At 37.0% G+C, this 13,020-nt stretch overlaps 1 protein-coding gene across 2 annotated transcripts; it reads left to right on the top strand.

The window, feature by feature from the left end:
* LOC121971371 (Fanconi anemia group J protein homolog) lies at positions 1-12,799 on the top strand. 2 transcript variants are annotated; one of them, XM_042522604.1, is made up of 28 exons: positions 1-558; positions 641-719; positions 812-887; positions 1,043-1,107; positions 1,202-1,246; positions 1,326-1,426; positions 1,501-1,642; positions 1,830-1,891; positions 2,010-2,089; positions 2,165-2,235; positions 5,104-5,191; positions 5,280-5,352; positions 5,434-5,529; positions 5,824-5,932; positions 6,482-6,575; positions 6,651-6,734; positions 6,812-6,968; positions 7,077-7,267; positions 7,545-7,589; positions 7,777-7,805; positions 7,880-8,001; positions 8,359-8,406; positions 9,721-9,845; positions 10,022-10,362; positions 10,449-11,289; positions 11,374-11,430; positions 12,162-12,278; positions 12,360-12,799. In XM_042522604.1, the coding sequence occupies exons 1-28, from the start codon at positions 192-194 to the stop codon at positions 12,411-12,413; spliced, it is 3,759 nt and encodes a 1,252-aa protein (XP_042378538.1). In that variant the 5' UTR covers positions 1-191; the 3' UTR covers positions 12,414-12,799. The 2 variants fall into 2 exon arrangements, with proteins under 2 accessions (XP_042378538.1, XP_042378536.1); XM_042522602.1 differs by having other exon boundaries at positions 12,357-12,799.
* The last annotated feature ends 221 nt before the right edge of the window (positions 12,800-13,020 follow it).

Below are 13,020 nucleotides of genomic sequence, written 5' to 3'. Positions count from 1 at the left end.
ATTCGAAAAGCAATTGAGCGAACTCCCGCGGTCCCGCGCCAATCCCTCGTCTTCGGATCGCTGCTTTCTGCTCTTCCTTCCTCACCGAGCTCTTCGTTCCTCCCTTCCGATAGGGCCGGCTAATCGCTCTCCATCGCCTTCTCTTCCAGATCGTCGAGAAATCGGCGCCGGTCTTCGAAGGGGATCGGGCCATGGCCGCCTCGCCGACACCCTTTCAAAACCCTAACGCCGGCAAGGCCCGCCCCGGTGCCTACCAGATCGGAGGCGTCCCCGTCGAGTTCCCTTACAAACCCTACGGGTCCCAGCTCGCCTTCATGGGCCGCGTCATCCACACCCTCGACCGCGCCCGCCGCCAGGGTCGCTGCCACGCCCTCCTCGAGTCCCCCACCGGCACCGGCAAGTCCCTCTCCCTCCTCTGCTCCTCCCTCGCCTGGCAGCGCCACCAGACCAGCCGCTTCCTCTCCGGGCACGCCGCTCCGTCCCAGGGCCTTCCGCCGCCGCCCACCTCTGATCCCCTTGTAAATGGCGGCGGATTCATCCCCGAGACACAGCCTTCTAGTAAGGAAGAACTAGCGTTTTACTTCGTTTTGTCGCTTTCCAAGATCTAGGGCTTCGCTTACCCTTTATCGACGAATTCTAGATGATGCTGAGCAATCATCAACGCCAGCAAGTGCTAGAGCTCAGAGAAGACAGACATCGCCTAAAATATACTATGCCACGTGAGTGATATATAGTCGATGCAATGATTAGAGAAAACAAGGCTGTTCCTAGAGTAAGATTTTTTATTGATGTTTCTGATTGGCATGTGAAGGAGGACTCACTCGCAGATAACTCAGGTGATTCGTGAATACAGGAAGACATCTTATCGAGTGCCAATGGCAGTGCTGGTTAGTGAATTTCACCGTGTTTAAACATATAATGTTTTGGATAAATATCGAGCAAAATTCTTTGCGTCAATTATCACCTGTGGGATTTAATCTCTGGTTTCTATGCTTTAATTTCTCTATATGTAATATTTTATCTGTTTAAACTTTGGCATAAGGCTTCACGCAAACACTATTGCACCAACAAGTTTGTGTGCACTAAGGCAAATTTGGATGAAGAATGGTAGGTTCTTAATCATCCAGCGAGCCACTTTAACTATTCTCTACATTATATTTTCTATTTTTTTGGTTTTGAATCCCCTCTTGTTTTGCTTTAGTAAATTGCTTCTGAAGGGCGAAGCACTGGGATGCTCTGAATTTAAGTGAGTTTTTGTTTCTTAACATACCATGCATTGCAATTCTTTAGTAATCCCTTTAATTTAACTTGGACATCTGCATCAGAAATGCAAATAAAGTCAAAAATCATCCTTCACTTCAGAAAGGTGGCTGTTACGAGGTTCATGACATTGAAGATCTTGTAAAAGTTGGGAAAAGTGTAAAAGGTCTGTTGCCTTATTTTTATCTATGAATGAGGTCAAATGATTCTAATACTTTTTTTTTTCTGTGATTGTTGTAGGTTGTTCATATTTTGCTGCACAAACGTTAGCAGAGGAAGCTCGACTAGTTTTCTGTCCTTACAGTTACATAGTTAATCCTATAGTTCGCAGAGCCATGGATATAGACTTAAAAGGAGCCATTGTGATTCTAGATGAGGCACAGTATGCCCTTCAGACTTGTCTAGTTTATAGTTGTATCTTGCTTCTTGCATTATTAACAAGTTTATGTCTGCGCCCAACCTAAAAGTTCAAACATCTACCTATATCACAAATTTCCAGATTCCAGTAGTGTTCTATAAGCTGGACCTGTAAGTTTTAATCTAATTCCCTTATGGTTTACTCTTTATAGCAACATAGAGGACATTGCACGTGATTCCGGAAGTCTAGATGTGGAAGAAGATGTACTTTTTGGTAAGTCATGCTGTGCAATACTTCCATAGTCATACAAAAAATTAAAAGCTACTAGTTTTCACTTGCCTTTATTATAAATGCTACATTTAATTTCATTGTCCATCCTCATAAATCCTAGCATTGCAAACGGAACTAGGACAATTATGCATGGCTGACAATGACGCTGCAGTATACCAACCCCTGTATGACATAATTCAGGTACTTATTGTGTGAATGTAATCTTCCTAATCTAGTTAGTTCTTTGACCAAGAGAAAGTTCTCGCCAATATACAGGGAATAATAAGTTGGATGGGTGAGAGGAAGATGGGCTTGCAACAATGTGAATTTGAGCACTACTCTTCATTGTAAGTATATTCTATATGGAACTTGTTAATGCTTCGGGTTTCTGTTATTGAAATTGAGCACAGTGCCGCAATTCAGATGTAATCATTTATTCCCTTAATTTCATTTGTAACTAGATTAGATAATCTATGAGAAAAAATGTCTTAGAGAGAACTATATTGGCAGCTTCAAATCCAGATGGTGAAATTCTAATTGAAGCAATGATGAGCTAAGCAGATCATTTCAGCAAATTATTCAACATACACTTCTAGGTTCTAGAATATGGCTAAAGCAACTCCCCTCGCTTTCTTATTGTCCATATACAAGTCTAAGCTACTTCTACTTTTATTTTGGTTAAAGAAGCTAATAATCATAGTTATTAACCAAATGGGTATATAACTTGTATCTTACATACAGAGTAAAAAACTATGAACTAGTGAAATGAATCAACTCAATAGGTAAGTCATGAGATAATTAACTTATTTACTACACCAAAAACACATGCAAGAATTAGTACAATTAGATAAAAGAATCATAATTAAACATAAAAAATATGTTTGAATTATAATTTATCTAATGCCATATTATATCCTTTGTATTTTAATTATAAAAAAACATTTGTAGATAAATAACAAAAATGTATGCTTTTAAAAAACTTTTTGGTCCATTTTTAAAAACCATGCTAATAATCTTCTAATAGTTCTAGAGATTTTTCCTAAATCATTTTTGTGTTGCTGTCTTTTTACCGTCCCAACCTTACATGCTATGACTATAAGAGTATGAAGGTATATGATGTAAACCATCATTTTGATAATGGAGCTTCATTCTATGGAATTTATTTGTTTAGAAGGGAGGGAGGGAGTTTAAAATCTTTTCTTTTTGTTTCGTCTTTTCGTCAAACCGAATCAAAGTAGCAGCGGAATAATGTAAAGCTAATAAGAACACAATTCGATTTTACTTAGTTCATATTCCACTATTACTTTAAGGTCTATGATCCTTGATCATTTCGATGGACAATCCACTATAGCTCTTCTCTTTGAAATCTTTCGGAGAAGAAGCAAACTCGTACTATGAAAGAGGAGGGTATTAACAACACTATTATATCCTTTAAATAAATGCAAGTGAAAACAAGTATACTGACAACAAGATGTAGGAGATGAAGCGTCCTTGTTGGAGAGCATGTCGGAGTCGTAGTAGGAGCACTTGCATGAACAGAAGTGATAGAAGCAGATTGGACGACCAGAGAATTATTGATCTACCTCGGACCTCGAGGCTTTCTTTTATAGGCTTGTTTGGTTGACTGAAAGATTGTTCGGTTGACAAAATTGTTTTGTCGACTAAATCGTCGATTGATTGCCGCAGCCTTCTTGTTTGCTCCAATTTGATCGGATCGTTCTCGTAAATCTCATTGTTTGATCGACTGAAAAATTTTATTTGTTGACGGAACCCCAGAGTTTCCTTTCCTGTGCGATCCAATCAAATCTTCTTCTATTACCATGTTTTATCGGTCGATTGTTAATTCTTACAAGTTGACGAAACCTCTTTTTTCATATTTGTTAGACTTTGATCTTATCCTTGCCAAGCTATTCGGATCGGTTGATGGAATCTCATATTCAATCGACTGAATCCTCGGTCAACCCAAACTTGTTTTCTGCAAAATAGAGTAGCACAATCAGAATAATAATAGTAGTCTTACAAATAGAGTTAGATAATAGTATACGTGAGTAATGTAGACAGCTAAAATTGTTTTGATCTCGACTTAGAAACCTCCCTTGGTTTCTTTATTTAGATCATCGCTTAAGGTTTGTCTCGATTGGGACATGACCTCTTCACTTCAGGAGCTTACCTCAACTTACTCGCCAAACATCTGGTCCTCCAGACCTGTTTGGACTTCATCTGTTCAACATTTGATTGGCCTTATTTACTAAAACTTTTCCTACAATACTAAATTAGCACAATAATAATAATAGTAATACAAAATAGTGTTGGTAAAATTATACTCAGGTTTACTAAAATCCGCTGGTTTGGTCGACCGCGAATCTTTTGGTCACACTTGCCAGAGTTCACTCCTCCAAGACTCCTTATTACCTAGGGTTACCTCCCCCTAGGGTTTTTCCTTGCTTAGAGTTTATTTTTCAAGACTTCTCATTACCTAGAGTTACCTCTCCTAGATTTTTTCCTTGCTTAGAGTTCATTTTTCAAAACTTCTCATTACCTAGGGTTACCTCTCCTAGATTTTTCCTTGTTTATAGTTCATTCCTTCAAGACTTCTTATTATCTAGGGTTACCTTCTCTTAGGATTTTCTCTTGCTTAGAATTCACTACTCTGAGACTTCTCATTATCTAGGGTTACCTCTCGTAGGGTTTTCCTCTTGTCAAGCTTCTGGTCACCCTTGACTTGCTTGGACTTTCTAGTTATTTGGTAGACTACTCACTCTTGCTAGTCATCTGGTCACCTTGACTTGCATGGATTTGTTAATCACTAGACTACTCACCCTTGCTAGTTATCCGATCAACCTTGTCCTAACTAGACTCTACTAAACATATTGTTAAACAAACATTAAAACCTTGGAAGTCGGTTGCACCAACATTATGTTTATGACCATGTTGTGACTTGCTATTGAAATTCTAACTTCATCAACCATGTTGATCACTTTGATTTTTTTTTTTTTTGGATTCTTTAAAAAAGAAAGTTTAATTAGGGCAGGTTTTTTTTTCATGGAAGTGCTTAGTGTTGGGTTTGAATTTGAAGCCTTTTGCTACTGTTCTATTGCCTCAAACACTGTTAGCAGGCATATTGATGTGTCATTTCCTTGAGTTGATAAATGCTTCTGGTCTATAACATTGGCAAGTTTGTTTTATTTGCACTTAAATAATTTTGATTCTTACAGTTGGACTGCTGATAAGGCCATAAGTGAGCTCCAACATGCTGGAATTACACAACAATGTTTCCCAATCTTGCAAGAATGTGCAACGAAGGTGCTTTTATGTTAACTAGTGTGCTCTATATCTTAGTTGTCATTCAAACTTAGCTGCACCTATTTATATGCTCTCATTGTCGCCCTAGGCAATTAAAGCTGTCTCAGATGCAGAGTCTGTTGAAAGTCATTTAAGCGGCATGTCAGCAATTGCATTGGAGGGTAATGTTTAGTGCATTTTTTATATAGATTTGCTCCAAATCAAAAGCATGTGATCTTCTGAATTTTCTCTATAACATGCAGGCCTATTTTCCTCGCTTACTTATCTCTTCTCAGGAGATGGTACTAATGCAACTGATTATCAGCTAGGATTGCAGCGATATGTTAAAAGAGATAACAGTGAGTAATATATAAAATGTGATGCTTGCCCTATGAAATTAATACATATAATAGTTTTGATGAAATAAATCAAAATGCTAGCAAACCAACAGTAGTTTCTTCAAACTCTAGCAAAATGACCAATTATCTCTCACAGGATTCATCATTAACCTTAGAAAATCTAGGCAGTTTTGCTGAGCACATCTAGGACTATTTACTAAAACTATTCGGATTTATTGATGTTAATTAGCACTCATCATACTCTACTAATTTACTGCAGTTTTAATTTGGTAATTGCTTTTGATATGTTGTCAGGTAATGCTGTGAGTGACTGGATCTGCAAATTGAGCTTGTGGTGCCTAAATCCTGCTCTTGTCTTTAGAGAGATTGCAAATCTTTCTCTTTCAGTTATCCTTACATCAGGGTACTTGCTATTTAATTATATTGTTTTGCTCTGCATCTGCAAAACAGCCTAACTATTCCATGTTATCAGCAAATTTTTACACCTCTAATTATGTGTCTGATATTCCAATTCTGCCTATTTATTCTTTATATCTTTTTGCATGAATTATGCCTATTTTCACATCTAGGATTTACATAAGAATAATTCCATGGTTTTCCTTTGAAGTCAAAACTAGGCAACCTAGAGGTCACGGGTTCGAGTTTCAGAAACAATTTCTTGCAAAGCAGGATAAGGTTGTGTAGAATAGATCCTTTCCTAGGATCCCGCATTGGTAGGAGTTTCGTACACCGGATTGCTCTTTTAACTAATCTATGCTAAAAGACTATTTTTAGAAACTGAAATTTAAAAATATGACATCTTCTCAAAATCCCATTGGATCCAGAGTATTCTTTTCATGTTTTTTTTCTTGAAATGAAACTTATCCGAGCACTTACTGAGTGCACTTGATTTACCCAAATGATGGCATTCCATTTACAATCGTCTCATTTTTGGCATGCTTTTTCTACACAGAACTCTCTCCCCAATGGGTTCATTTGCATCTGAACTTGGAGTGCAGTTTGAAGCTTGCATGGAAGCACCACATGTCATTGACCCAGAATCGCAGGTGCATTCTTGTTCTTTAACATTTTCAGTTCTTTGCTTCCAGTCTGTGACTGGCGTCACCTGTTTTTGTCCAAAGCTTTGGGCTGCAGTTGTTTCCACTGGTCCTGGAAATTGTCAATTGAATGCCAGCTATAGAACTGCTGATGGATTTGCCTTCCAGGTAATTTACTGGAACCAGTTGTAAGTGTACTCTTTAAACTGCAACTCGATGACATTTAAGCATGCTTTAAAATGAAGGATGGACTAGGAGTTACTTTGGAAGAAATATGCAAGATTGCACCAGGAGGAATTCTTGTTTTCTTTCCTAGCTACAAATTGTTGGAAAAGCTTCGTCGTCGCTGGACTCAGACAGGTCAATGGTCTCGTTTGAATGCTGAAAAGCCACTGTTTGTTGGTATGGTCTTGGCAAATTATGTATTTATAGCGTGCTTTTCCTTTTGTTATATGGTCTTGCTTAACATATTGTTAATTTTTGTTTTGATGAGTACTCTTTATCTTATAGAGCCAAGAGGAGCCACGGATGAATTTGAATCTCTTCTTAGAGGTTATTATGATGCAATTCGTGGGAGTACAAAAGTAGTTCATGAGAAAAGTAGACTTGGTTCAAGGCGAACCATTAAACAACCTTGCAGCAAGGTGTGCTCACAAAATACTCCAAGAGGAGCTGCTTTCCTTGCAGTTTGCCGAGGCAAGGTGTGCTCTTCAATGTGCCATTACAGAGATTCGTTGCTTTATTTATGTTGGCCCAAAAATTCTTCTTCTAGGAACTTTCTCTTCCAGCACCTATTATTACTTTCAAAGGATGAAATGTAAAAAATTTTAAGCTGCTTCCCTTATATAGCTCAGTAAGTAACATGATTATCATCATCTAAATAATAAATTGCAATTGCATGTAAATTGTAAGTCTAGATATTTTCATTTATTTGTTTCTTATATCTCTGCTAGATTAATTATTTGGATTCTTCTGCAGGTATCAGAAGGAATTGACTTCTCAGACGAAAATGCTAGAGTAGTTGTATCCTTCACATTGCATTCAGCTATGGATGATGTTTACGTATAGATTATAATGATCAGCCTCCTTTGATATTATTACTAACTAATCACTTGGGATAGGCTTATTATTATCTTGCCAAATAAATGTTTGCGTCAACATTTAATTTCTTATGTGATTTTCATACTTTATGTTCCATAACCAAAAGTAGGTAGTGGTTGGTATCCCTTTTCCAAACAAGTAAGCACTGAGCGTCTCATTCCAAGATACCTTGAATTATTCTTCCATCACACTAATTAATTCAAACAATTCAGGAATGACATTCAGGTTATGTTGAAGAAGAAGTATAACGATACACATAGATCAACAAAGCATCTCCTTAGTGGGAGTGAATGGTATTGCCACCAAGCATTCCGTGCTTTAAATCAAGCTGCAGGTAGACATGGCCTTTTGTCTCTGATTTGTTCTTAAGCTTTCAAAGTTACTGAGCCATTTTCAAATACATTGGCAGTATTTCTGACTAGGGATGACAAATAGATGCTCTCAGATGTTCATAAGTTGTCCTTTCTTAACCTAGATTAGTTGTTGAGTGTTCATCTAGTTTCTTGTTAATTTACCATGACAAATAATTTTATGTATCATCTTAGTCATAAATCTCAGTTGTCATCCTTCAAATATCAAGTACTTTGGTCCAATTAGTACCCTTCATTATTGCTTATATATACGCCTGATTGGTTGGTTAGTTCACAGAAAAGATTGCATTGATGCTAAGCTAAGTTCTTTGACTTTTTAGGTCGCTGCATAAGGCACAGATTTGATTACGGAGCCATCATTTTTCTTGGTATGATAATTCTACTCAGCATCCATTTCGTTTTCTACTAGAATTGTATGGCTATCAGCTTATCATAGCGAATGACAATTTTTTAAAACAAAATGTATGACTAAGCTCAATGAGAATATGGACAAAGGAATTTGATGTAAATAGCTGGATTCTAATAAATAGTATGATATCCTTGAGAGGTTTCTTGAAGGCTACATCAATTTCTGAGTTCCAGTTATTGAAGATGCAGTAACTTCATTCAGCCTGAATAAATCGATCCTAGCAACAGAATTTGCAATTAAATCTTACAATCATGACTAATTTATAGGAAATGACATATAGATCTCTAGGTGCCGCTTCAGCACTGATTTAGAGCCTCACACCTATTTACCTTTTGGTTGATGACTTTTTTTCTGTATTCATCTGTGGTGCAATGATAATTTTCAAACAGGTGCAACTGATGTCTGGGTTGCTTGTGCATATAGATCATTATTATCTGTTAAATACTTGCAGCCACGATGCATTAGTATATTCCATGATCATGGCTCATGAGTGTCACTACCAGAAGAGAATTATCCTTTGCTGGAAGCCACACATAAACAATGCTATGTAGAATTACAGACAGCAATTTAAGTTGGATTTTTCATTTATTACTGAAATTTGTAACATTATTTAACTTGTTACTTGCAGGTTTTGGTTCATAGTGCCTTAGCATGCTGATTGCATTTTTAGTTTGCGTTTCATATCTGTTTTTCCTTTCTATTTTTCTTTTGTGATAATCTAGGTGTCAGACTTTGCCCGACTAATCCTAGAGGTAGATGGTTTTCTCCCTAGTTCACCTACAGCCTATTAGAGATTTGAATTTTGATTCTCTTATTGTACTATTGCACCACACTTCCGGGGGCATCTGTCTTTCTTTTCTAATCAGTAGGAAGGGTGGCAACCATGTAACAGGTTAGATTATGCGACAGTATACTTTTGAGTAATGCTATTTTCAAGTTCAATTAAGAGATAAAATTCAGTTGGCTGTCTCCAAATAATTGAGATTAACATGGCTTCTTGTTATAATTGTTGTATTCACTTTAAGTCATCTCTATTTCTTTGAGAGGAAAAATGAGACTTATAGAAAAAGGGTTTACCAGCAAACTAATGGGTAAAGGAGCCATGGATTTAATGTCTTTCATCCATTGAGTATTCATGCTTTTTACAGCTTTCCTTTCCAGCCTTTTCTTTAATCACTGTTTAAGAATGAGATGCTAGAAATTCCTCGTGACCTTTAGATCATATATGCGGATCAGTACTAAAAGAATGCTAAACATTTGAATGTTCTTGTAGACGAGCGATTCAAGGAGGAGCGAAACCTAACTTACATTTCAAAGTGGTTGAAGAACTCAATCAAGTATTTCCATAGCTTCAATGAATCCCTAGTGGGATTACAGAACTTTTTTGAATCTGCTCAGGTATTTCAAAGTGGGCATACACTATTTTTCTTCTAAGCATGAACTGCATTCTCGAGTTTGTAGTCATTGTTTTTTGGCAGGAAAGCTTTGAATTATACATTTTCTAAGACAGTAGGGTAAGCATACCCCAGGATTGCTATATTCCTAGCCTAACGTCTACATTGTCTCTTTAACAGAAGCGGTTTGGTTCTGCGAGTAGTCATTCAAGATCCGAGGATGTTTCTCTGATAGAAAAGGAACCTGATTTTAGCGAGCAGAATTCAAATTTGAACCAAGGGATTCAATTGCAGAAAACAGAAAAAGACAATGTCAACTATCAGAATGCAAGAAAAATGAGCAATCAAAATGGAGCAGTTTCTGCAAAACTGACGAAATCATCCAAACTTGACAAGAAGGGTCCTTTCCTGAAGGATCAAAGTCAAAATGGAGTTGAAGGTGCTAGTGAGACAATTATCAAATGCTTGAACCCTCATACTGATTTTGCGGATTTAAAATCCAGTACCACAATTCAGTTCCAGTAATTCACCTTGCTCACAAGGCTAGTTCTATAAACCCTATATTTTGATTCCTTGTTTCTCATGCTATCGTTTGAATGTTATGCAGATGTTTGGAGGCCATTTCTGCTAAATCATGCAAAGCCGATTTGCACCAGCCTTTAGCCACTACAAATTCAATTGTAAGAGACCACAATGCTACTCCCAAAAGTTTGGAGGTTGAAATGATTCAGCAAACTGTAGGAAATTTTTCTCCCAAGACGATCTCTATCGGAAGCATATCTGACACTGCCTGCACACCAGAGCATTCTCCTGAAGATATTAAAGAAACAGATTCCTTGAACATGAGTGTAAACTCATACAATCACAAAAGGAAAAGAATAAATTTGCAAATGTCTGTTTGCAATCAGATAGACTGTCTTAGTTCTGATACTGACTCTTTCTACCCAGTTGATTCTATCAGCAGCATATCAAGAGAAACTGATCTGATACCTGAATCACCATGCCTTGATAACAGTTCAGTTAACCGACAACGAAAGCTCATTGGGAATGTGGTTGATACATTGACAAAGATGCTAGAATTAAGTTGTTTATACTGCAGAAGCCCACTGGGGTTGCAAGAAAATGATCTCTTAGTGAACTGTTCATTGACTTCATCCTCCAAAGTCTATTTGGCATACGTTCTGAAGCATGGACCTCCAAAGGACAGTAGTTTCAATTGTCCTCCTACATCACCAGAGAGAGATGTGCCTGTTGTAGTCTGCGACAGTTCATTGGTCGACCATCGTGTTTTTGAAAATGGCTGCAAAGAAGCAGTTTCACATGGTATCTGGTCTGAAAAAGATAGTTGTGTATTCAGGGCTCTTATTTGCCCCTTCTGCACCGTCCCAAGGTGCTTAGGGGTGCAGATCATTGCAGCAGATGCATCCAATAGTCACTTGTTGAACAAGGTAATGTCGATATGATAGTCTGTTACTCATAAGACACTGCTTTTGCTTCCAGACGAGCTAACTCATTCACTATTTTCTATCAAGGTTCTACTTTTTGCAGATCATTTGGATATAAATGACCAACAAAAACCAAATCAAAAGGTTGGTCCATCAGTTTTCTTCATTTATTTCGCAGTCATTTACTTTTCAGTACCAGTGAGGTAGTGAAACTTGAACACTGACATTTTGAATCATGTGCAGAGCATCTTTAGGTTTGGAAAGGTAAATCCATGCGGTTTGTGGTGTAACTATTGCATAGCACATGTGATATGTAGTGACATATGAAAGCATATACGGTCTATACACAAATATTAAAAAATTTATTTATATTAACATTTAAAATAAAAAGGTGCTTTTTTGAATCATATTTTCAAAAGAAGGCCCTTTTAAAAATTATTAAAATGGCATGTTATCCATAATTTGATAGGTAAATAGCCTTTGTATTCTACCTTAGAGCTGCATTGTATAGGGTATCTCCATTGAGTTATCAAGTTGCCAGTTTATGTTATTGTGGTTAGACCGGCTAAAATTAAAAGGTTGAATGCCTATTCTTTTAATAATATGTATAAAAAGGGCATAATTTTGATTTTTCATATTTATTATTTAATAACTAAGCTACAGGTTACTAAATACGGTAGTTTAAGATTTTAAAGCGATATGGTTTAGTTTAAATTTACTTGTGGATATATCATGTGATTATATGTCATTGCTTTGTGATCTCTTTCAAAATCCTGCCTACATGCGCTTTAAACTCATGAAAACGAAATCATACAGAACAACAATTTTTTTGTTCTATATATACTATGTTTCATTTCTTCTTTTTGGCTGCATAGGATGTGACGCCCATTTGCTCCACTGTTCCTGGTAAAGAATCAGCATCACTTGAGATAGAGAAATATGCATATACTCCTACTCTGCCCAAGCCTGACCTCAATACGAGAAAACTAAAGGTTTGCAGTTTCGAAATTATTTTAACTCGATTGGTTCTTACACATGCTGTGTGGTAATTGACTATCATCTGGTCGTAGCAGCTCAGTCTCCCCAAAAGAGTCGAGTGTTCTTTAGAGCATCAGGATGTACTCTAAGCCTTCATAGCTTTTCTCCCTTGTTTCGAGTGGAAACTGATGGTGTTAGCATTCCAGGAATAGAGAGCTGAGCAAAACAACACAAGGCATCCCACATCTTGATGTTTTCCAGAGCATCGAGAAATTCTTGGTTTTTTTTCGCCCTAGTTTTGAGTTGAAACTGAGTGTCGGTGCCGGTTAATATAGAGCTAATGTTAATATAAGATACTTTGTCAATGACTTGCAATAGAGAACTGCACGGTTAGAACGCTCAGATTATTGCAAGGTGGGCGAAAGGATCAGGTGAAGAAAACAACGCCAAAATAAGAGGAACAGTTTGTTCTTGTTGTCACATTTTCCACTGGATATATGTATTCTCTTTAAATGTGTTTTGTAAATATAAAATATTAGAAATTCCCATCCCGTGAAGTTAAATAGAGAATTTGAGGAAATTATTAACCGTTCATACTCTCTTCTTTTTTTCATTATTTTCTTGGAAAATTATAACCACTAAATTTTATCTCATTAAGTAAAGTTGATCATGGAACAGAGCTTTGATGCAACCATTTTGAAATCATGGATTATAGTTGTGAAAAGTGTTTCTTGCAACAATCCTTCTTTTTAAATA

This window comes from Zingiber officinale, chromosome 4A, assembly GCF_018446385.1.
Source record: "Zingiber officinale cultivar Zhangliang chromosome 4A, Zo_v1.1, whole genome shotgun sequence".
In the NCBI taxonomy this organism is placed as follows: domain Eukaryota; kingdom Viridiplantae; phylum Streptophyta; class Magnoliopsida; order Zingiberales; family Zingiberaceae; genus Zingiber; species Zingiber officinale.
This window is presented reverse-complemented; position numbering and strand designations above follow the sequence as displayed.

Coding starts and splice junctions, on each gene's coding strand:
- LOC121971371 (XM_042522602.1), top strand. CDS start 192: ATGGCCGCCTCGCCGACACCCTTTCAAAACCCTAACGCCGGCAAGGCC. Junction 2,090..2,164: donor CCCTGTATGACATAATTCAG/GTACTTATTGTG, acceptor GCCAATATACAG/GGAATAATAAGTTGGATGGG. Junction 5,353..5,433: donor GTCAGCAATTGCATTGGAGG/GTAATGTTTAGT, acceptor TATAACATGCAG/GCCTATTTTCCTCGCTTACT.